Source organism: Aptenodytes forsteri, unplaced genomic scaffold (assembly GCF_000699145.1).
Source record: "Aptenodytes forsteri isolate BGI_AS27 unplaced genomic scaffold, ASM69914v1 Scaffold14, whole genome shotgun sequence".
NCBI classification, from domain to species: domain Eukaryota; kingdom Metazoa; phylum Chordata; class Aves; order Sphenisciformes; family Spheniscidae; genus Aptenodytes; species Aptenodytes forsteri.
The window spans coordinates 1,625,875-1,651,336 of NW_008794457.1; the positions used below are offsets into that span (position 1 = coordinate 1,625,875).

Below are 25,462 nucleotides of genomic sequence, written 5' to 3' on the forward strand. Positions count from 1 at the left end.
CAAAAAAAAAAAAAAAAAAAAAGAAAAAGTCACTGCCTAGCTCTGGTGCCCTGACTCTGCAGAGCTGGGTGATCGGATGTCAGGCCCCTCCAAGAGCACTATCTTCGCTTTCCAGCAGATGCAATTAGTTCTTGGTGATGTTCACTCTATCACCACTCCAGGGAAGAAAATAGAGAGAAAGCAAATTTGTTTTTAAATCTACTCTAAGAGGAAAATACCCTCTCCCCGAAAGCCAGCCTAAGTTGGAGCTCCTGACCCAAAGCAGAGCTGCAGTCATGCTAGGAATAAATAGGGAAGTTAACACCTCTTTCTCTTCCCAGAGACTCACTCACCTTATACAGCGTGTTTCGAATGATTTCGATGTTCATTTCATCCAGGTCCTGTTCAGATATGCAGTCTTGGAAGAAAGCAGCTGAAACAGAGCCACAGAGTTAGCATTGCCCCAACCAGACCCATGCCCAGCACTTTCCAGAGTCCTCAAACAATACCAGGCAGACGCACACCCTGTGTTGAGCTTGTCCCTCCTAGGCCTGCCCCTTATCTTCAGCAACCACCAAATTGCCATGACTCAAAACCTCAGGCTCCACCATGGCTCCCCAGGCCACAATCATTTTTGGGGCTCTCACACCAGCCTAGTCTCAGCAGAAATTCTCAGCTCTAGCCCCCAGCATCAGCGCCAGAGCACTTTGTATTTAAAAATAAGCAAAACTCAAACTGTTCCCAGATGCAGGCACTCAGAGGTGACAAGACAGCTTCCGAATTGTCTGCTACAGCATGGCAGCAGCGCTTAAGCATCTGTGAGAGAGCAGCTAGTGAGTCCTGAAGAAGCTGGCGCTGTGCTTCTCCCTCATCCTCCAATATCTTAGCTGGATTAAGGAGGCATGGGGATGCCACAGCTTCTACAGCCCATGACACTCCATGGTTGGAGTCAGGAGTTGTTTCCCCTAGTCGGGTCTATCAATCCCATTTTCCACTTCATCCTGTCTCCTGTTGCTTACCTCTAGCTGGAGAAATAAAAGGCCTCGGAAGAACTAATGTATTTTGGTAGGAAGCTCGGCCTTACGTACTTCGCCAGAGTATCTCTGGGAGGGAGTTTGAGAAGTTGTTGCCACCGAAAGAACACCTAACACAGGGTACTGCAAGCTGCAGATAAAGAGGAGTCTTGTACATCTAGCGTAACATAAGGCTGTTGCACCACTCACTTGTTAGCAAGAGCACAATAAAACCCATTGACGGGACTTTTATGACTTCTTCAACTCTCACTCAGCAACCAATTTTGCTGAATTTGCTACAAAGAGAAATATGATCTTTCTCAGCTTACGCAGTCCAGCTGTGGGTAAAGGACACCGCACTCACGCTGAGAACTGACTGGTGCTCTTTGTGCGGCAAACCAGGTACGATGCAGGCTCACACCTCCGGCATGCACTACTTTTATAGCATGAGCTCCCTGGCATGGACAGCAGCTGCACCGTGGGTCTAGAGAGTCCTGAACAGGAGTTACCCCCCCAAGAGGTTTCTTTGCAACAGCATCAGAGACCAATGCCACGTAGCTGGAGGAGCACTGCTCCGTACGGCTGGCAAAAATGAAAACAGAGTGTGCCAGGACTGGTTTTCACTGCAGAACTCGCTGGCTAGCCTATATAGCTAAGCAGTGGCTACTTCAGAGTAGCAGAGGAATGAGAACACAGCTATTTCAGTTCTTGGCCCTCCAATATCCCAAATTAGGCTAACAGCAAGTCTTATTTTGCCCTGCTAACCTATGAGAGCCATTTGGGGTTAGGCATTCCTACCAAGCCACGTAGCTACTCAAGTACTTTTAGGAGATAGAGCTGCTGTTTCTTTGCGTGTGGTCACTGGAAAGAGTGCAAGTTAAACAACTGGAGCCTGCATGCCTGCTTGTTTAAGCAACACGGCTACCCCCCATGTTCTCCTGCTGAAGAAATGCCACACTAGATGGTACGCAGCCTCAAGGGCATGGCCAGGGCAAAGGTCCGAAGATCTCAGCCTAGCCAGGGCAGAAGCAGGCAAAGCTCACTCAGGTACCAGTGCATGAATGCAAGAGGCAAAGACCCTCAACTACCAGCCGCGTTCTCCAGAACCACCTCGCCAGTGTAAAGGGGCATTCTCATTCCATACACAGCTGGAAGTTTTAAGGTCTCGGAGAACTATTATCTTTGAAATACTTGGTTGTATCTTATTCCCAAAATGGGAAGGTTCCCGCTTACTCATGAGGAGGATTTTCTTCCCACACATCATCCCTACAGCAGGCTCAACTCAGCTGCATGCAGAGCCTCAGTTCTCCTGCTGCGTCGTTGCCCTACCTTGCAACCCAGATCTCTCGAGACATGTTTTCCCTCCTTTGCTGGGCTGTATCTGGCAAATCATTTTTCCATGACAACTACTTCACTTGCCGCATTATTACACAGAGCATTTGCAAAAGCACTTTCAGTTCCAAAACCAACTATTTCTATCAAAGACAATACGATGATTTAAAGTGTTTTGTTCTTTCTAGCAACCCCAAAAGAATGATTAATCACTGACTCAGGCGTACTTCATTACTTTTTTGCCCACAGATGCTAACCTAGAAAGTGTCCTATGACCACCTCTCCTACTACTGCAAAAAGACTTCCATATTTTCTCCAGAACCACTTCCTACACATTTATCTTTAAAGAACATATCTGTCTGACTGTTCATAAGACACTTGGTTTTAGTGTCACGCGCCTCCTGGTCAAGGCTTGTAGCCCTGAGGCAGGATCCTGCTACACAATGAGCTTAAAAAGGCTTTTGGAGATTTTTTTTTTTTTTTGCCGTTGCTGGTTGAGGTTTTTTGGTATGTAAAGGGCTTTCCTTGATCTAGAGCTAATTTTATCAGTATCAGAGCAAGACCAGGCATGTGCAGATCTCTATAATTATCTACAAAAATTGCCTACATGAAGTTGCCCAACGGTCCAGCTAAAAGTGCTGGAAATTAAGTGACTCATTCCAGCAGAGGACCCGATAGCCCTTCACTACGGAAGCATGTGTACCATGTGTCCCATGACAGTTATTAGAAAGATCACATTGTCTAAGACCTCTCAAACTTTCTCCTTCCTTCCTAATTTCAGATGACAATTCCCAGAAGTGCTGGTAAATGGACTTCTCTAGCTACACTTGCACTGCCATGACACCTCAAGGCCTGGCTCACACAAACCAAATTTCCCAGCAATTTGCACTACCAGCGTGCTGGTTTGGACATTTGTTGAAGTGTACAGAGAGCTAGCTGGTCCTCAGAGGAAAAACTGGCATAGGACAGGCATAAACCTGAACTCAAGCCCAGCCACCACGGGCAGTACAGCCACATTTGCACATTACCCACTGCCTTGTCTTCCTGGAGCACAACTTAGACTTAGTTGGACCTAGTTAGACTGGGGGAGAAAGGGACATCTGCTCCACACACAGCTGAGAGGTATTTTGAAAGGCTCTGCTCACCCAGGGGAGTGTCCACCAGGATCGCATTGTAGAGCTCCGCAGGCGTCTGAGCAATGTTCACGGCTTCCATCTGCTCAAAACTTCCCAGAGGATGGCACTTGGGCACCAGTTCGGAGATCGAACGCTGGTGCAAGGTCCCAGTGATCAGCAGAATGACGTTGTCAATCATGTAGCTGTACCTGGAGGAACCCAAGAGGAAGCCTGTCACAATACAAATACTACAAAAACCAACACCTGGCACCAGGCGGGCACACATCTTCAGTCCCGGTGAACATCTCCAGAAAAATGCACCCTTCCCACGAAGAACTAGTAAGGCGCCTCCTTAATGTCTCCTTATCATGCCAGCCTAGGAAGAGGGAGTCAAGCATAGTCCCAGGCTGTGATTTATGCTACAGCTGAAGCACACTATCTGGGCATCTCCTACCTACCATTGAAGAGATTAGATTGGAAGGGACTTCAGGAGGTCTCTGGCCCAATGTCCAGCTCCAAGCACGGCCAGCTCCAGCTGCTCAGGGCTTTGTCCAGCTGAACTTTGAATTATTTGCAAGGACGTATATCTCGCAGCCTTCCTGGGGCTCTGCTCCAGGGTCTGACCACACTCACAACAAAGTCTTTTCCTAACAGCTACTCAGAATTTCCCTCGTGGCCATTTGTCTACTGTCTCTCATCCTAACTCCACACACGTCCAAGAGGAGCCTGGCTCCAGCTTCCCCACACCCTCCCACAAAGTAGCTGGGAACAGTTGTCTGTCCAGCATTCTCACTGCTCTCCTTGCATTGCCATGCTCTGTAGAGAGCACGTGCAAAAGCGTGCATGGTAGGTGTCCTGGTTTCGGCAGGGAGGGAAGGGGGCATTGAAAAAGCAATTGGAAAAGGGACACGAATCCTCAGCCTTTGTAAGCGTTCTTTTGCTCAAGAGAGAGAATATAAAGGGTACACACCACGGGGCACCCTATGGTTTTATCTGCGTGACCATGGAGAGGACATGAGGAAGTGGGATGGGAAACCTACTGCAGCCCTAGGGGCACGGGTACGTGAATTGCAAGGGAAAACAATCACAGAAAGAGGTTCTTCCAGGAAAATTGCTGCTCCAGTTTCCAGTGGGCAGTTCCCCAGAGAGAGTAGAAGGGCTGATCTTACTCTTGATCTTAATGAAGAAACTTCTGACTCGTACGTACAAGAAATGAGAAATGAGTACTGTGCCGACTGAGATTAAACCACGACAGTAGAACACCAGCAGAGGGGAACCTACAGATGGCCTGACTCGAGCTCAGCTTCATTGCCAGCAACACCGCTCCATCTTGACAAGACCATGGAGAAAGGGTCACGTTTCTGCAGCCCTGCTCCCTTCCAAAAACAACAAGGTTGGCAGCTTTGGCACAACCTTCATTCACACCCTCACGGAACTACACACAAGCTTTTTCATACCTCTGCCATCAAAAGCTACACGCTCTTTTGCGTTAGCCCGTATTATGATGTCCCTAACCAAGTTGTCCACTTACATTATACAGGATTAGCAGATTCGGTCTTTGGTACTGCAGTAATGGGACATTCAATCTGGAACCACGGCACTCAGCACAAGTTCCACCAACACAAGCCCTTTGCGGCCCTTCTCTCCAGTACGTCCATGTTTCTCTTGCACTGAGGAGCCCAAAACTGGGCACAGCACTCCAGGTGAGGCCTCCACCAGTGCCAAGCAGAGGCAAAAGATCACCTCCCAGTTCTCCCAGTCCCGCCAGAGAAAGGAGACACAGCTGGCCTGAAGACTGGTAATACAAGAAAGGCTGGTGGCCTTCTCCAAGTAGAAGGTCCAAGCAAGGGATCAAGGCATCATGTAAATACAAGGAGCTGAGAGGAAAAGTGTCCCCAGCAAAAATAAGAGTGGTGCTCTAGGCACCTTCACCACCAGCTGAGCCATAAGCCAACCAAGCTGAGAACCTGAAAAACATCAAACGAGATGAGGGTTTGGTTTTGTTTTTTTTGTTTTGTTTTGTTTTTTTCAGTCAGAGGAAGATGCCTTTGCAAATGTCCCTCAGCAGCACAGGGAAGGGGCACAGATGCTGGAAGAGCAGGATATTTGGGATTTTACACTCCCTTGCTCTCACTGCTAGAGCTCTAACTCTAAAAAGTTAGATGATGGAAAAGACTTGACGAAGCTCCTTGGCAGGAGCTGCTCCAAAACAAACAGGATCAGGCCTGAACTAGAGCAGAAGGAGCTGTGCACATCTGGAGTTGGAGCTCTGTTGCGGTTCGGGCTTCCCATGTGTACTTGGGTACTGAAGAAACAGAGCTTAAGGCCAGCACACCAGGACTGGGGCAAGGGCAGGGACAGCAGGGCTCTGCGCATGTTTGTCAGGCATTAGGATGCTGCTAGTCTTTATATTTCCAAGCTGACAAGGAGGACGTAGTGCAGCCCTGTTTCCCTTTGAACCACATCAAAGGCAGGTAAGCAGAGCCAGTTAAAGGCAGATTTCGGTAGTTTTTATTAGATGGGCTTACTGCCTCTCAAATATGCTCAAAGGGCATGTCCATGCAAATCCACACCTTAGTTCCTCAAACAGGTGCTGCTTTTTTCTCCACGCTGCAGGGCTGGGTAACGCACCTCCTGGCCCCACTATTTTTGCAGAGAGCCTCTCTGTGTTTGCAGCCTACCTTTCCAGGGATGTTAAATCTAGAACCAGGGCAATCAGCACAAGCTTCATGTACTAGGAAACCTCCTTTTGCCCTTTAATCTGCAGGGTCATTATCCTCCCTTCTGTCTGTGCAACTTTCACCATGGAGATCAGTGCAATCTCCAGGACAGCAAGAAGGGCCTGTTTATGAGAACTGAGGGTAAGTCCCTTGCAGTAAGCAGCTGGTTCCTGGTAAATACAAGCATCTGCACCCTCACACAGATGCATCTCCATGAGGCGTGCCAGACCAAGAATAGAGCAGATCATTTCCCAGCTCCACCATCTGCCCTCAAACACATGCAAGTTCGCTTAGTGCGGCACAGTAGCTTTCAGGAAAGACCATACACAGGATTGGTCTCACCAAAGCAAGACAACAACATAGGACCAAACCAAATTCACTTCTTCAACTCAGCCTGCAGTGAAGGAACAGGCCAGGATATATGGTCATTGCATGGTACTCTAGCACACCTCTTCCCTATTCCCAGCTTACCACGGATCTTGCTCTCTGAAAGATATTTGCAACTTGCAAGGAGCCTGGCCAAAGTCAACCATACACGAGGAACTGAGGGGAAAGTGCCTGGAGCCCTTTCTGTTTGCAGGTGTTCAGAGCAGCTTAGCTCCTGGCTTACTGGAGTCACACCAAGCTCATCCATGCCCTCCCAGTCCATCTCAGCGTGAAAACCGCTGCCAGGTTTGGGGAGAGCAGCCCAACTCTGGCCCTCTTCACGTGTGAGAAGCTCCTGCTTTCAGACTGACGGTCCCAGGAAAGACAACCCAGCAGGTTTCCACTGCCAGAGTGCAAAGCATGACTCTTCCCATTTCATTTATACCCCTTAACTTGCTTGTTTCCTCATCCTTCAGGGAAGTCTGGGAGAATGCACAGTCTATAGACCAAATGCCAAGGCCTCTAAGGAGGCCCAGCAGCAACTTTTTGGAAGAGTACTTTACCTATTGAGATTACTTAAATCTTGCTGTCAGAGAAGGATTCATCCCTGCAGGAACAGGAGTTACCACACACAAGATCGAGGGGAAATTTCTCATTCAAGTTTCCACTGTGACAGCATTTCAAACCTTTACGATAACAAGAGAGCTGCAGCAGGACAAAGGTCTTCTCATGCTTGCCGAGGCCAGGCAGACACCAGCACCACTACATAATCCTTCCTGATAGTTCCTGTTTCCTTCAAGCAAGCCCAGACCACGCTTATTCACATTCAGTCCCTGCTTCATCCCAGTAAAAACAGTCACGGCTCAGTCAGTCATGACTACGACGCAAGCCTTCCAGTGCCAGGGCAGCTGGAAAAGCCTCTTCTCATCTGTAGAAGGGGCAACGCTTGTTTTCCTATGCCAGGTCCCAACAAGAACGCGTCTGCCTCCATTTGCACAGCTGTACTAAGACCACAGCAGAGGTCCTGGCTACGCTGGCATTTCCTCCCAGGCCCAAAGGATTAGATTTATTACGGTGGCAGCAGTTTTCCTAGGAACCTCCAACTACTTGTTTAATAGAGTGGCTTTTGTCATCATCCTCCCCATCTCCTATTAGGTTCTGACCAGCTTCAAATGTTTCAGCTTTCCTGGTTAATGCATGCTCAGACCCCTCCAAGAGCATTTTAACCTTCACTAGCTCTCAGTGCAGATAATAAGAGGACCAGACTATGGGACATGTTGGAAAACAAGAGTAGTTGGTCACTTGTAACACCGTGAAGTCTCACCACAGCCCCCTTAGCATGGGAAAGAGATTAGGACACAGGATGGTCTGGTGGGAGACTGGAGACAGGTAGAAGGACCAACATGCTCCTGGGACTAGCTCACTGGGAACACTCAGTAGGAGTTCAGAGAAGAAAGCACTACATGGAGGCTCTACGTAAGCTACAGCCAGTGCCACAGGGTGGCACGGCTTTAATTAAGTGGTAAAATGGCACCTTACCTCAAGCCCCCAACCTTGGCTCCACAAAGACCGTAGCAAAACTCTCTTGGGCAAGAATGTGTTTTACACGCCTGCTTTGAGCTGCTATCTGCCCACGCTGGGAGATGGACACAAAGAGTGGACGTTCAGTCAGAGTTTCACATGCACAGTTACACCCTGCCTCGCTCTTCCTGTCACCCACTGAACTGAGGTGTGGTATATTCCAGAAATTCACATTCACAGAAATACAATTTTAGTTGATACTGAGAAGCATTAGTAATGTCTCACAGAAGAGCAGAATTTCTTATTAAAGGACAGGAAAGAGTCAGCAAGCATAGAAATATCATCCACAGCAGGAGAGAGATGTTGTCTTATGGCTTCCTGAAGTCCAAGACAACCGGGGGCAGTATCTTCGCTCCTCCAGTGACACCCAGTTCAGCACAATATGCACTGGGCGACACTTACATAAAGAGAACAAATCCAGGCTAGGATATGCCTAGAGAAGCCAAAAGGTGTGCATGGGGGGGGAAGTGTTCCTCCCAGCAGCAGCACGTCAGAGAGATCATTCTCACTGCTGGTTTAGGGAGGTACGGTCTCAGACAGGCACAGCAGAGATTTGTCCAAGAAAACAGAGGAGAGCCAGGCCCCAGAAGCTAACTTCTGGGATACTCATCCATGAATAGCTATCAAGCAGAATCAAGGAGGAGAGTACACATGCAAAAGCCATGTACAGGTACTTTGACAATGTATGTCTTCCTCCTTTTGGAGTTACTTAAGTACAGCCACAGATAAACGAGACACGCAAGAAAGATTGCAACGGCCCACTGAATATTGGGAAAGGCTTTTTAAGCAGGGGAGGACATAAAATGCATGAAAGCTCATCCCATGGGGCATTTACAACTTGGCCTGAAGGCACTTGGGCATAACCCTGCAAGGCAGCTACCCCAAGACAGTTAGGGCTTCTCCCTCCCCCACTTACTAATCTAATCTAATCTAATCATAAAGAGTCATTGTCCTACAGCAGATAGGTTGGGTTTTTATTGCCTTCTGCTCCAGGATACTAAAGAAACCATAAACAATACTGCAAGTGGTCACAAAGCATGACTAATGATGGAACATTGCATGACCTGCGTTTCTCAGTGATCCTCTGAAAGCCTTGCCAAACTGTAGCTTAACAGCTGCTCTGCAAGGGGTCATGAGGACAGCCCTCCATGTCAACAGCAAACCCAGAGAGCGGCGGGCTGATGCAGAAGTGCATAGCACGGAAGAACCGGGCTGCGGCTTGGGAGTTTTGCCAGGACGGGTTAAGGTATTGCATCGCTCAGGCAACTTTAACGCTTTCCAAAACCAGCATTAGACTTTAATGCAGACTAATGCTAGCAAGGCAAAAGTCACTATGTGACTATTGCATTGGGCAGTTACTCGGATTACTGTAGAAGCATGTGTTTATTTTGGGATGAAAAAGGGAAATCTCCAGCAGGATCAGAGCAGCGCTCTGAACTCTGCATGAATTCTAGAGACAGCTTTGATGATGAAGTTGTTTTGACTATAGTCACTTTAGCATCTAGTGCTTCCCTTCTGCAGCTCATCCAGTTCATGTACTCAGGGGCTGGGGGGAAGTAACCTAAGAAAAAAGTTTCGGGTTGGTTGTACCGCTGCTTCCTTGGGTTTGTGCATAAGTACACAGACCCATCTCTTTATCCCACTGGGTTCAAGACCTGAGCAAAGGTGCTGGTATGCAGAGCCACTTGCCATACCTCTCTCAAGCTCCGAATGTAAGCAGTCACGGGGGAAAGCAACGCACAGACTTCAAAGCACAAAAGAGCAGGAGCTGACACTAAGAATAGTGCCAACAGCTGAGATGCTTGTGTCTGGAGCATCGTTTTAAGATCATTAGTAAAAAACTGCACAGCTGTCCTGAACTGGAAAGGAGAGGGATGTTGCACATCAGGAAGACCTCAGTGCCTCACTGAGGCTTGTTCAATTAATAGACAGTAGATGAACTGAGTCGAATCCTTAAATCAGTTTTTCAGCTCAGACTAGAACAAGTCAGACCAGCAGCTTCTGGCCAGGAGCAGTTTTACACCTCGTCTGCAGCTGAAGCTCAGGCAGTGCAGGGAACAGCAAGAGTAGATGCAGCATGTGATGGTGCTCATCATCATCAGCTCAGTGCGTTGATCTCTTCCTATCTTTGCACACTGTCTTTCCTAGAGTCACACCAATAAAAACCACACCTAAGTGGTAGGTTTGTGAACCTGCCAAAGAGAAAGCTGAGAATTTCATGGTTGCCACCACAAACCAAGGGCACTCAGCCAATAAGCGGGTGCCCTGCTAAACTTAGATCAACGAGACCATTTCACAGCAAAGAGTTATAACTTCACAGTACTACAGAGACTGTGGCAGCCTTTCAAATCCAAGTATCCAGGAATGTTCTCAGCATTAATCTATATTTAGCTGCATCTCCACATGATTTTTACCATCTTCTAGTGAGTCTAGGTCTCTTGGGATACTGACCTCAGTTTTCCAGTGGTATCATCCGGTAACTTACACGCAGTCATACAGTGTTAGCTGTGTTAAAGGCTAATGAGGAAAAAAGCTAGATGGAGTACTTCTAATTTTGAGGCTTTATGAATATGACATTGTGTTCTAGATGCGTACAAACCCCTTGAAACACCAGGGTATCTTTTGAACACCTTGCAGCCTCGTGCAAGAGTCTCTGGTTGCTTAAACCTGATGCCTCAAAAATCGACTTCAGAGCTTGAGAAACACTAGGCTGGTAAGCAAGGCTGAGTCCTGGCACTCTGTGCTCAGCAGACTTCAGCACTAATTACATTTTAAATATTGACCAGAAACATCTAATCATGCTGCTTTCACATAGACCAGCTGCAAAAGCCAAACTTGCATATACTGTTTTCTTACCTTCCTTACATGTAAAGCACTAAAAAAAAAAAAAAAAAAACAAAACCCCAAACCCCAAACATTCCAAGGATATAAAAGAAGATTAAAGGCTGCACTGTGCAAACTCACATTGCCCCCAAAACTGCCTGAAGTAGCTGAGAAAGCTGAGCAAGTGTAATGGCTTGTCCTGGTTTCAGCTGGGATAGAGTTAATTTTCTTCCTAGGAGCTGGTACAGTGCTGTGTTTTGGATTTAGGATGAGAATAATGTTGATAACACACCAAAGTCTTAGTTGTTGCTAAGCAGTGCTTACACCAGTCAAGGACTTTTCAGCTTCCCATGCTCTACCGACTGAGAAGGCTGGAGGTGCACAAGAAGCTGGGAGGGGGCACAGCCAGGACAGCTGACCCCAACTGGCCACAGGGACGTTCCATACCATGGGACGTCACGCGCGGTATAGAAACTGGGGGGAGTTGGCCAGGGGGGCCGCTGCTCAGGGACTGGCTGGGCATCAGTCAGCGGGTGGTGAGGAATTGCATTGTGCATCACTTGCTTTGTATATTCTTTTTTTATTTTTACTACTATTTTATTTCAATTATTAAAACTGTTCTTATCTCAATCCACAAGTTTTCTCACTTTTACTCTTCCGATTCTCTCCCCCAGTCCCAGCAGGGTGGGGAGAGTGAGGGAGTGGCTATGCAGTGCTCAGTTGCCAGCTGAGATTAAACCACGACATGGCCTAAACGCCCTTACCCAATTCTCAGTGAATGTGTGGTCTGGGCGTAGATAACATGCAGAACACTACTGTGCACACAGACCTGCTGCCAGCAGAAGACAAGAAAAATCATCATCCCACTTGACATGCAGTAAACCATGTGGGGCAGACACAAGATTTTGCTTGGCCTCTAAATACTGCAGTACTTTGCAGTATTTACGCAAAGCTCTATAGAAGTATTTGCTAGACTTCAAACTAGCATACAGAATGGATCTGGAAAAGGGGACTAGAACCCAAGATGCCCTCAAGAATTCTTCAGAAGCAGTGCCCTTGGCCTCCAGGCCTTCTCTGGGCTGAACTTGCCAGCCTAGAGCACTGGGTGAGACAAATCGATGGAAAGGTAAAAGGAAAATGAAGGCTGCTAAGGTCCAGCACCAGAAGACCTTGAGAACAGTTTCAATCGAGGAGTGAAGCATGTTACATGGGGACGGAAGTGCCCAGTGAACGTTCATCCAACTGAAGGCACTGCATGCAGGTTGTCCTCTGGAAAAGTTGCAACCACACATAAATTGATCAGAGGAGCACTGATAACCTCCTCACATGCTCCTTCCCTCCCTGTTTTATGACTCTAACAAACATGCTGTTCAGCCTGTAGAGGGAAAGATTGCGAGAAGGAACATGAGGGAAGCGGAAGGACTGTTCCTGCGAGCTGCAGAATCACCAGAGGGATGCAGCTTTAAACAAAGCCCAGAAAGACAGTTAAGTCCACACACTGCCTCTGGATGAAAGAGCATCAGCTTGGACAGGGATGTTATCCAGGGACGATGTGTTCTCACCTAATCACCCACTGCTTGCATGCTAGAGCCCCTTCTCAGGGCTGCAGAGTTTCATTAAAGATTTCTCTATCTTTGTGAGACACAGGCCTACATCTGGAGCTCATCGGTAGCATTTTGCTGCATCTTTACTGTCACCAATAACATTTTGCTAGCTCTTACGATCTTACCGTGGGGCTCACTGTTTGCTAGGCACCATGCTAACACCTTCCAAGCGAAGAACAGCACTGGTCAGTAGGAGGAGGGTCATGCTGTTCCAGTTCAAATCCACTGACCAAATGAAGCATTCTCCCGGCACTAGACGTTTGACGCTGTGTTGGATGGGGGGGGGGGGGGGGGGGGAAGCATCCCCTCAGCATAATACACAGTGAAATTCACCTTTCAAAGAGTCCCTTTCTGATGAGGACACCCACAGTCACACCATTTTGAAAGATGGCTTCCACGGCCACCACTTAGGCACGCAACCCAGTCCATTTTCACAGACATTGTTTCTGGGAAACTGGCATGAGATCTGTATCCTTCGGGTATGCAGGGGAACAGATGCAATTCTGATGCTACCATCCAGAGGACACAAGTCTGTGATCATTTCCAGACCATTAGTTACATGCCCTCTTATTTTCAATATTGCATAACCCCTCCAAGAACTTGGCTTATCAGTTCAACTTTGCACTCCCTGCAAACAGGGAAGCTGTTTGTCAGAAACCTGTGCTTCGCTGCCAAAACCATCTCTGCCAGAAAAGGCTCATAAACCTTTTATTGCAAGATCCCCAGCCACTATGGTAATTTTTGCTTCCCGATTCCACCGCCACCAAGGAGTCAACAACTAATTGAAAATAGTATAGCGCAGTTTTAACCACAGCAGCATTAGGAAAGATCCTTCAGATTGTTGCATTCGCCCAAATCAACTGCAAGTGTCTAACGCACAGCCTTTGGAGTTTTTTCTTCCACAAGAAAAGACTTCAAAAGCATGTAGTCATATTTTGTAACCTCCGCAGTTATGCCAGGATGCACACTCCAGTATATTTAGAATAAAGACAGGCAACTTCCTAATCCAGAGAAGAGGATTATTGCTCTTCAGCTCAAGTAGCAACTGAAAAGTTTGGATGCAGAAAAACCACTGCTGCAAGATTAAGTTTGAACTCAAAGTCGTGCAGAAGAAACTAGATCTATCTAGCACAGGGGAGAGGCAGAGCAGGACTGGGTCAGGGAGAAGGTAATAGAGGGAAGTGTCAGCTAAGAAAAGGCATGCGCAAGGGGAAAAGGTACATGCAGCCTCATCAAAAACACGTCTTGTGACCACAAAAACATACTGAAAGCCAAGTTCCCAGCTGCATCCTCAGGGCAACAAAGAACCCGGTTCCCAGCCCTAGCAGACTAGTAAGGTAAAGACAAAAGATGACCTAGTCTGTCCTCTGACGACAGGCTTGATCACGGATTTGGAAAATGTGTTTAGACCCGGCTCCACCCCAGAACTCACTCCTACAGCAGACTCAGTTTCTGCAGTTACCAGCAGCTCCCCTACCTGAACACAAGATCAAACCCTTCTCTGCCCATCAGCTTGCTGCAAGGGCTCCAGGGGCCCAACAGCTGCCAGAGCAGCTGCTGTGAAACCAGACTTTCCAGAGCAGGGAAGAGACTGTGCTGAAGCGAGGGTAAAATAAAATAAAAAAAAAAACCCAACGCTTTTTTCCCCCTCTGGAAAAATACTAAAGCTGACAATCTGATCAGGCTACAGCAGGCTAGAGTCAGGAGCGACACCATGAACCACAGATAAAGAATCCTATCTAAACCATATACAGGCACGCTGGAAGGAAGGAGAGACAGGACATGGCACCGTGTCAGGCTAACACAAAGAACAAAGCCTTTACAGAAAGGCAGGGCAGCACATCACCGAGAAGAACCTAAAACCCACTTCCATCCCACAAGCCAGTATGTGCTTGTTGAATTCAGGAAGTGGGTTTTGCTGTTTCAAGTACACTTAATACCTGTTTGTTGCTGCCCTACAGAACATCGCTGCATTCCCCCAGTCAAACAGGCAATTGTTTGTGTTGGAGCAGAGATGTTAACAGCCAACTTGTGCCTATCAGTCAGAACCTACTATGGTTGGCTGAAAGACACAGGGAAGCACCAGCAGTCTTCCAGCGAGGAGCTGCACGGCAAGATGCAGAGCTAGCAGGTGTTCTACAGAGACCGTGGCAGGTTCAACAAGTTGAGCTTTTCCTTGCCACAACATGCAGTGGCAGAGGAGGCCTGCTACAGCCACCACTTGAAAAAACAAAAAGGAAATCAGCTAACTTCCTCAGTATTTTGGTACTAACAATGCAACGCTTACCACAGAAGAGTTCCTGGAGAGGGTCGGAGCCAGGAAAGAGTCAGCATGGTGCCAGGAGAGGAGCACAACAGGACAAAACATCAGTGGCAGCAACTGACTTGAGGAATGAAGACCTTGCTTTGGGGTTGCTGCCTAGCTGCGTTCTTGGGTCAGTTTCATGCATGTGCTTTTAAACACCGTTCTCTCCCCTAAGCTCAGGAGACAAGTTAACTCCTGCCCACTTCCATAGGCGCCCATCCTTACCTATGGCACGGCGCGCACCTGGGGACAGGCAGCCATGGGGCTGGAGTGCCACCTTCCGGCAAGCAGCCGGCAGCGCTGCCTCATCTCCCCGGAGCTGGGCAAGGGGAGCACACCAGGAACACACATCCTCCTGGTGCTCCAGAACCCCCACACCGCCCCCGTTGCTGCTTCTCCTTCCTGTGTCCTCACCTAGTTCACGGACCACTTCCAAGAGGCAAGAATCATAGAATCATTAAGATTGGAAAAGACCTCTAAGATCATCAAGTCCAACTGTCAACCCAACACCACCATGCCCACTAAGCCATGTCCCTCAGCGCCTCATCTACACATCTTTTAATGACCTCCTGGGGTGGGGACTCAGCCACTTCCCTGGGCAGCCTCTTCCAATGTTTCACCACTCTTTCAGTAAAGACATTTTTCCTCACATCCAATCTAAGCCTCCCCTGGCACAACTTGAGGCCATTTCCTCCCGTCCTATCGCTTGTTACTTGGGAGAAGAGACCGACCCCCCCCTCGCTACAACCTCCTTTCAGGGAGTTGTAGAGAGCGATGCGGTCTCCCCTCAGCCTCCTCTTCTCCAGGCTAAACAACCCCAGTCCCCTCAGCCGCTCCTCATCAGACTTGTTCTCCAGACCCCTCACCAGCCTCGTTGCCCTTCTCTGGACACGCTCCAGCACCTCGACGTCCTTCTTGGAGTGAGGGGCCCAAAACTGAACACAGTATTCGAGGTGCGGCCTCACCAGGGCCGAGTACAGGGGCACGATCACTTCCCTACTCCTGCTGGCCACACCATTTCTGATACAGGCCAGGATGCCATTGGCCTTCTTGGCCGCCTGGGCACACTGCCGGCTCATGTTCAGCCGGCTGGCGACCAGCACCCCCAGGTCCTTTTCCGCCAGGCAGCTTTCCAGCCACTCTTCCCCAAGCCTGTAGCGCTGCATGGGGTTGTTGTGGCCGAAGTGCAGGACCCGGCACTTGGCCTTGTTGAACCTCATACAGTTGGCCTCGGCCCATCGATCCAGCCTGTCCAGGTCCCTCTGCAGAGCCTTCCTACCCTCAAGCAGATCAACACTCCCGCCCAACTTGGTGTCGTCTGCAAACTGACTGAGGGTGCACTCGATCCCCTCGTCCAGGTCATTGATAAAGATATTGAACAAGACCGGCCCCAAAACTGAGCCCTGGGGAACACCGCTCGTGACCGGCTGCCAACTGGATGTAACTCCATTCACCACAACTCTCTGGGCCCGGCCATCCAGCCAGTTTTTGACCCAGCGCAGAGTACACCTGTCTAAGCCGTGAGCCGCCAGCTTCTCTAGGAGAATGCTGTGGGAGACAGTGTCAAAGGCCTTACTGAAGTCCAGGTAGACCACATCCACAGCCTTTCCCTCATCCACTAGGCGGGTCACCTGGTCAGAGAAGGAGATCAGGTTGGTCAAGCAGGACCTGCCTCTCATGAACCCATGCTGGCTGGGCCTGATCCCCTGGTTGTCCCGCCCATGCCTTGTGAGCGCCCTCAAGATGAACCGCTCCATAATCTTCCCCGGCACCGAGGTCAGGCTGACAGGCCTGTAGTTCCCCGGATCCTCCTTCCGGCCCTTCTTGTAGATGGGCGTCACATTGGCAAGCCTCCAGTCGTCCGGGACCTCCCGCATTAACCAGGACTGCTGATAAATGACAGAGAGTGGCTTGGCGAGCTCCTCTGCCAGCTCCCTCAGCACTCTTGGGTGGATCCCATCCGGCCCCATAGACTTGTGAGCATCCAGGTGGCGTAGCAGGTCATTAACTCATTAACTCTCTCGTTAAGAGAAGTGACACAGCATAATCCCACGCAGGGACAAACGGTGTGGCTTTTGGCAGGTTGGCACTGGAGCAATCAGAGGGGACAAGCACTACAGCCACTCGTCAGATCAGATAGTTCCCCAGATCTTCTCAGCGATGTGCCCTGGGTCAAGATCTGAGCACCCTCCAAAAAACAAGCACAACAGTCACCTGTCAACCAACTCAAAACCACCTCAGAGGTCCAGCAGGACACTCAGGAAGGAGAAAGTCTGGCTGTTTTTCAAATGCTTGATCCACCTCCCGGCACCAGCCATCTACAGCCTGGCCACTCTCAGTGGGATGGCACCCAAGTGTTCAATGGGCCTCGATGGGCCTGTCTCGTGTGAGGTTATCCAACGTTTCTAAGACGGCAAAAAATATAAGTACATACAAAGGCATCCGGCAGCAGTGAGTTTCAGAGCTGAACTGGACACGCTACAAAACATTTCTTTTCATTTTAAGCCAGATACACCTCCTACAATCCCACTCGATTTTAAAAAAATCTCTGTTTACAACCCAATGCCTCTCTCTCAAGAGTCCCAGTGAACTCAAGCTTTCCTCCTGCAGAAGCCAGCCCTGCTCAAACTTTCCGTACCTTTCTACCATTTCCTATTTCAATTCAGCCTGTACAGTTTTAGCACATGGGCACATTCAGGTGAGTACAACTTCTTCCTCTGACCACCTGGTGCCTCGCTGGCCCTGAGCTGTCTACCAGGAGCCATCTTTACCATTTCCTGCTCAAGTTTCATTAACTGCCCTAAAAGAAAGGAGTGGGAAATAGTCATGTTTACAAGGCAAAGATAAATCACTCCATCACGCCTATCTGTGTGCCCAGCCAGAGCGGAAGATCAAGTGGCACAGGGTTGTCCCACTGTCACCCAGGGTAGGCAGGATGACACAGTACCTCTGCCGCTTGCAGTCACAACATCCCCAGTGCTGCCAACATCCTTTGGCCGAACATCTCTGTGATGCTGCCCGCACACAAGCCTGGGTTAGATGAAGGCTACTGGCACAAGTACGCCCTGCCAGTCTCCGAACAGAGCTGTTCTCCACATGCGTGGGAAGCTTCACATTGTCAGCAGGACAATAATCCCTGAAGCTTCTGTCCCCTGCCCCAAACCAAGGCCTACTACAACCCACAGGACAGTTTCAGGGAAAAAACACAGCCTGAAAGGCAGCCCAAGAAGTCATATCTAGTCTACTCTCTTTTCTACTAGCCCTGTCACTAAATATATTAAATAGACTATCAACAGAAGATATTAAGACCCACTGGGCAAATACAGCACCCTCTCCAAACTCCTTGTGTTTCACTGTCCTCATTCTTCTGTTTTAACTTGTCTGTAGTGTCATTATAAGTTATTAGAGCTTCTAATACACTGATAGTGACTCCCACCTTGGACCAGCTGAAGCTGATAACACCTTCTCTGTTTCATCAATACTCCACTGGTGTGATGAGTGCGGACCCAGAGGAGACCCCTCCATCAGTGGTGCAGCAGAACCATGCCAAAACACAACTGAACACTTGGACTCCTTCCACAAAAGGCTCTGCAAGAGAGTGGAGACGCTTCACATAGGAAAACAGCTTTTCTCCTGCTTCACCTTTTGCACTCCTCTAGGCAGCACTGCAGACAGTGGCATTAAAGCAAATCTTGTGGGTAAAAAGGAAAAGAAGAGATGGGAGTGAAGACAACTCAAGGAAGAAACATCCTGTGTGGAATGGGACCAATATATTCAAGAAGAGATTACGCAGTAGGCAAGAGATACAGATATCTGCACAGAATTGTGTGCTGTCCTAGAGAACTCGTCAAAATCAGAGAGACAGAAGCAGAACAAGATCAAAGTTAAATCAAGTTGAGGGCAAAACACCAGTTTTAAAGTTAAGTCATTCAAACAGCTGCAAGAACCGGCCTACTGGATTACATGAGATGTTTAAGGTCTTCTGCACAACTCGAGCTGGACGTAGACACTGGATAAAGGTCAACAGGACTGGCGTAACTGGATTTCCACAGCCATTCGCAGCCTTCCTACCAAGTCACGCAGTGTGTAATCAGGGTGGACGTGGTCCGAGACCTTTCAGTTCATCTTTTCCACACACCGGTTTTCAAAGTGAGACTGTTAGGGAACAGCAAAGTTTTAAAGTCTGCAAGATACTCATGTGTCCTGCCCAGGCCATTGCCTTTAAGAAGGTATGACAGAAGCTAAAAGAAGAGACCATTAGTGATTCCTATGATACTTCCATAGAGACTAGACATTTCCGTAAACCTGTAGGGCAAAGGAGAAGCATCAGCGGAGGACAAACTACCTAATACTGCCAGGCTCAAACAGTACTGATGTCTTTACAGCAAATTAAAGATGGGCAAAGGGGTGTTTTGAAAGTTAACTTATTTGTTTTATGTTTGAGAGAATAGAAGAGATTGCTCCATACAACTAGGATGATGAGCTAGAAACCACTTCATCCATTGCAAAGACTGCTGCAAAATAAGGGCTTGGTAATGTCTTGCTGATGTCTTGCTCCGTATCTATAGCCAGATACCAAAATTCAATGATTTTTAGTGACAGGCATATAAGAAAAAAACTATTTCTTAGAAAATAGGAAAGGCTTAAAAGACAGGCAGCTTTAGCACAGTGACCCAGAAAATAACAGATATGAGCCACTGGGTTAGAAAAATGAGAGAGCGTTACTGTCCAGATATAGAAAGTTCAGAACAGGAAGGAATACAGCAGAGAGACAGGTCTTTAATCAATATTTGCACATGCAGGAGATGCCACAGACAGGCCAAAATTTAAAATCTTTGAATCGACCACAAAGGGCTTTCCACATCAGCCTGCACCATTCAAAAATCTCTAGGTGGCAAGCAAGGTAACGCACACACAACTGCCAAAAATGCAAAATTAAACACCACTTGCCAGAGTGCCTGCGATGAGCCCAAGCTCACTATATCAAATAAATGAATGCTGATCTATCAGCTATCCGACTCGAGAAGAGAGTACAATCTTCTTCTCAGAGATGCAAGTTAAAGTCATGTTCTACTGAACCAGAAATTCACTTTTGTCCATGACATTTATCTCCTTGCTGGTTAGAGAAGGCCACTGGCTATGCAGTTTTCAAGCCAAACTAGAGCTTACAGGAACATAGACTAAGGAAAGGAAAAAAGGCAATTTTACTTCCATGTTTCGGATGCAAACTAGCACAACTGACATCTCACCGAGGCTAGCAATTTCATTTTATTACCAATTAAAACAAGGGCAGCACACAGGGAAGCAGAGGGTTGTGCAAAACCGCTAGGAGAAGATACTTGCACAAACACTGTGCTATTTGCTAGAAGATACTTGCACAAACACTGTGCTATTTCAAGCTTTTCACGTCAGCTGAACCTGCTGTGGAAGCACACACGCCCCGTGTCTTTTCATGCACTGACAGAGACGTGCCGAGGTTGCTGCAGCCCCGTCTTTCCCCGCTGCATGTTCTAGGCCCTCCCTTCCCCTAGTGCTGGCATTTGTTGGATCCCACTGAGCTGGCCGCAAAAAACAAATCAGTCAAAGATTAACCCCAAAAGTGAGAAGTTATTAAATTTTTGGCCAGCTCAGCTCCCTGAACCAGTTTGTGACAAGGGTGAGAGGAAGGCCTACAGCCCCTGGGGTGGGATGGCAGGATCACAGCAGCCCTGACAAAGGCCGATCGACCTCGGTGGGTCAGAACTAGCAGGCAACTGCTGTCATACAGATGCACGGCACGCGTATGTTTTGCGGCAGGATCACATTTTAAAAAAACCCAGGAACATTTAACACAAGGGACAAGGGTAAATGACAGCTCTAATAGAGACTGAACCAATCCTGCAATGGAAGGCAACTAAGGAGCTGTGCCAGTGAAGCATGCGCACCCTGGGAGCAGAAGCCTTTAACAACATAGCGATACTGTGCAGCTGGTTTGAAACCTCCAGATACAACCAAAACAGTTTCATTCAAGAAGCTGCAGAAAACATAGCAGCTACAGGGCTGAGCGTGGAAAGCTGGTCTGAGAGCCTTCAAGTCTGGAAGAACACCAACGTTTCAAACGCTGTTCATGAGCAGCTGGTACTCACGTGATGAAGTCCAGAAAGCTTGCTAGGGGCTCATATGCATGGTTCCTCATGTGACGAAACTCCACCACCATCTTCTCCTTCAGCTTGTCGTCTATGACGGAGACGGTGAGCGGGGAGGCTTCATTGGCCAGGAAGTTCCCATAGTCTGTGCTCTGGAGGTGCAGTTTCAAGTCTGAAAAAGAAAGAATAATTCCACTCTACAGGGTTTGCATTGGGTTTGGGGGTTTTTTTGAGCATATCCAAGAAAGCTGTTGCTCAGCACTTCTCTAGGCATTCTCTTCTCTGAAAGATCACCTAGACAAAACCCATGTGTTAAGTCATACGCTTATATTTGTGCTCACTTTTATCACGGACAATCCAAATGCAGTAAAAGATCGGTGTTTCACCACACCAGCCTTGTCCCATCTTAAAGAGGAAACTGTGACACTATCTGTGTAACTGAGCACACACCTGTTCCAGCTGTCCACTGTGCTTGATCAAGGTGGAAGGTTACTGATTTTGTAGGAAGTATTTGCTAGAAATCTAGGAAAAAAAAAGAGAAACAACTTAAGCACTTCCTCTAGCCAAAAGGGCTCTGGTTGCAGGCTTCTCTGAAGCAATCGTGACCAAGAACCTATCTGCACCCACAAGCAAGTTTCCTCAGAGACTAGTGATGTGGAAGCATCTGAAAAGATTTCAAAGCCAAAAAGACACAAACGGCAACCTTGAAATTATAAAGCAGCTAGGTATTACATCATCAAGTCAGTCCAACTAATTGCACTGGCAAAGAAAAGTCAGGCAATAAGAGGTAAAGAGGGGCTGGTGAAGAGGAAGGCCAATTAAATATGTCTCTCATGGTAGGCAACCCCTGCCCAGGATGGAGGAACATGCTCCGAAGCCTTCCCCTCCTCCAGTTTCAAGTAGAGGAAACCTTCGTTTCCTCCGTTACCCTCACTGCAGGTCAGGTGCCCAACCAAGCTGCAGTCCTGGCCAACAAGCAACCACAACATACTGAGCTCTGTCAAGATAAAAGCCCTATTTGAGCCAAAAGCATTTAAGTGTCTCTATGGAAAAACTGAATCCAGAACTGAGGAGCATCATATCATCCTACTCCTCAAAGCTCTACTAGTTGCACTGGTACATAACGTTCATCTCCCTTCAGCTTTACCTCAGAGGGCCAGTTAGGCAAGCACCCTCCTAGGGATTCAAGACCTTTATGGGGAAAGGAGAGTAGCTGGGAGAGTTTAGTCAAACCAGATGTGAACACACCGTCCAGAGAAAACAAAAAAACCCAAACCCCCAAAACCAGACATTTCTCCCTGGTTTCTCTGAAGCAGGAGCACTGAGGCTGCCTCTCCCTTCCACTGAACCGTAGGAGTCCTCAGCATCATAGCACGAGCATCCACGGCACCGAGGTCGGAGAAAGGACTCAGCCTAGCTTGGAGTTTGATTTTTTGACATTACACCCAGCTACAGGCATGAGCTGGAGAGCATCCTCCGCACCGGCCTCCAAGCTGAGCTTGTACTGTACAGTGCAATACTGTCCTCAGCCCGAGGGGTGGAGGGTCACATGGCTGTCAAGCTGACTTTAACTCTTCAGGGTATTTCCAAGGGGGTCTAGCAAAGATGTTTTTGACCCAGCACTTTTGAGTTATGAAGACGTTACCACTGCTAAGTCTCACAGGAAACAGATGGTGGTTATAGAGGGCGGGGGGGGGGGGGGGGGAGGAGGGGGGGGGGGGGGAAGGCCAGAGACTTAAATAGCGCTCAGTTGCCGTCATGTTTCTCAGCAGTTTACAGGAGAGTTTGGTGGCACTCTTAGTAAGGAATCCTGGATGCAGCAAAGAGAGCTACTTGCCCAACAACACGCATCACAGCTGAAGCAAAGCAGAAACTTAACCTAGATCTCTGCTCCCCAGACTATGCCGCAGCTAAACAGTTGTGCTTTATTCTACCAAAAGATTATCAACTTACGCTCACACTGTCGAGGTGGGAAAACACGGTCCAGATAACTCAAGACAGTGGAGTTTTCAACATGACCCTTGTCAAAGTCAAACACCGGATCCTGCCAAACCTCAGAATGCCCCTCACCTCCATGCAGCCTGCATAGGATTGTTATTGATGACAATCACTTCCTAAAGCCTGCAAAAAGCCCAGCTCACAGGCAGCACCCTGCATGCAAAGAGTTCTCGTGCATCTGGTTTGCAACTGCTTGATTTTTGAAAGCTAAGATATAGTTACAGAACGGAAATCTACCAGAATTACGTCTTAATGAGTTTCAGTCCCTCTTCTGAAAGCTCCTGGATGATGAGCTTTGGAGTCCGAGTGGAAATTAAGTTCCACTGTCAGATCAGGGCTTTACTAGTTTGCTTTTAGTGGAGGCTGGAGAAAGCATGGAGCAAAATTCAGCAGTTGCTCAATGAATACGAGAGAAAGGGTCCTTTATTGCACCCATAAAATCAGACTGCAAGGGAAGGCACAGGGGACTGCAGTAGCCACATTCATATACCTCCTACTTTCAGTTCTCTGTAATTGTGCAGAGCTCTAATGAAAACTAAGCCTGCCCAAAAAGGCATGTGATGTTGTTTTGCAGCTATACAGGACCTTGGAGAGGAAGCAGCTATTGCATACCCTACCACGTCTTACTTCAGTAGGGAAGCTTCCAAAGCTTTCAGCTTGTTTCCTCAACTCCAACTCTGCTACAGCAAAACCGTCGGTTCCTTTTGGTGTCACCACGACCTGCAACTCTGCTCTTACTTTTGAGGCTGCAAGAAGCCGCCTCGCTATCGGGTCACTTGATGCTAGAGACCCAGTGACACAAAAAGTAGAGTTTGCTGTACCACCCACTTCCAGGAGGCCAGAGCTGCGTTGCGTTTAGACCAGAGCCACACAAGCTTGCACGCTGTGCCTTGCAGCCTCTCCCTCAACAGCTCTGAGCAAGCTCCCATGAGCCACTTGGCCAGAGCATTTTGTCCTGCTCGACGAGGGGGTTGCCTCCCCAACTCCACAGCACAAGAGCCAGCACAACATTGTGTTGCAACTGGAATAAGGGCCATGCTTATATAACACTTGGAATTAACTTTTACGGTGAAGGTCAGCCACAATCTGCAGGAACTAAACTCTTCTGAATCTCTTAGCATCCAAGCAGACAGAACAGAACATATTTTCCAAAAATTGGACCGGATTTATAAACCCTGACTCAATGCATCCCACAGCGTACCAGTGCCTTACGCGAGCCTGTCCTCCTCCAGCCACTGGGCCAGTCACCGAGCCTCAGTCAAGGAGGTTTGGGAGTTTTTAATAGGACTATTCACGTCAGGCTTCTCAGTTAAGAACGGACTAATCCCGTGGTTTCACAAATCCCCTGCCAGAAGAGCTGTCCCAGTAGCACGGTGACTAATAAGCGGACCCACTGCTGAGCAAGCCCCACGTTCTCCAAAAGCTCAAGTTCCTATTTCCTAACGCAAGTTCAGACCGAGCTGGAGTCGGCCTCTGGCAGCAACAGCAGCACCTCGGCAGGGGCGGCTGCCAGAGATCCCACACGCTGCGTGTCGACGAGACACTGGCTGCGAGCCTTCTGCCGTGCCTCTTCCCCAGCTGCCTGCCGAAAGGGCGACAGACCTGCACCTAGAGCCCAGCCGCTCCCGATGAGCTCCTCCAGATGCTGACTAACAGCAGCACACGGCCTCAACCCAGAGATTGCTTTCGAGAGGTACGTTCGCCTGTTTCGGCATTCTTTCCAAGCGGTTCACGCACTTTAAGAGACAGACTGAGCCAGCATTTGGCAAGGGAGCGCTTGAATTACCACAACGCTTTTTGTTCTCCCTCCTCCCCCGCAAAAGCTGGTAAAATATGGCCAGGTCACAGTTCCCAGAAAGCTGCCTTGTGCAAGAACACAACAGCTTGTCAGAACGACAGCCTTTTTCTGCTGAGTATTCAAGTAGGGTAGCGCTCAAGATTACCATGACATGTACTTACAGCAACCTCCTTTCAGCTCTCGGATCAGGCCCTCTGGTTTCGACGCAGTTGGCTGTACATGAGGCATAAACACAACTGAAGCTTAATTCAACACACCGCTGTGCCAACAACCACACCTCGACATTTCAGATGACATTTTCTTGAGAGACTTCAGATCCACAGTAAAACTGCTATCCTCTCCTGCAAGTTTGCTTTGTCATAACAAGGAATCAAGCTGTTACTCAGTCTTTCAGACATCTGTCAGTCATCAAAGCCTGTCCTGTAAGCCCTACTCGGACAGAGTGACCCATGGCCCCACCAGCTCATACATCCACCCCCTTCTTCTTCAGCATCCTCCCGTAACTGCATTGCAGAGCTCTGAATCAAGTTAAGGGCTCAAGCACTTCCAGGCAAAGACTGATTTGTCTTCTCGTGCACAGGCATGGAATTAGCTTTTGCAACTTCCAAGCTGAACTGACGTTTTCACACAATTATCTGCTGTAACCCCGACATCTCACTCCAAAGCACCCGGGGCCATCACTGCATAAACAAACATTAAAACA

General features: G+C 48.3%; 1 protein-coding gene across 1 annotated transcript in view; it reads right to left on the reverse strand.

Moving 5' to 3' along the window:
* Positions 1-21,486, reverse strand: part of ATP6V0D1 (ATPase H+ transporting V0 subunit d1) — a 30,228-nt gene extending 8,742 nt beyond the window's left edge. Inside the window, exons 1-4 of the mRNA XM_019475003.1 lie at positions 21,414-21,486; positions 20,964-21,135; positions 3,470-3,648; positions 333-412 (exon numbers count right to left, since the gene is read on the reverse strand). Of these exons, the coding sequence (XP_019330548.1) occupies positions 333-412; positions 3,470-3,648; positions 20,964-21,034 (330 nt within the window). The 5' untranslated portion in view covers positions 21,035-21,135; positions 21,414-21,486. The remainder of the gene's footprint in view (positions 1-332; positions 413-3,469; positions 3,649-20,963; positions 21,136-21,413) is intronic.
* Positions 21,487-25,462: the final 3,976 nt, after the last annotated feature.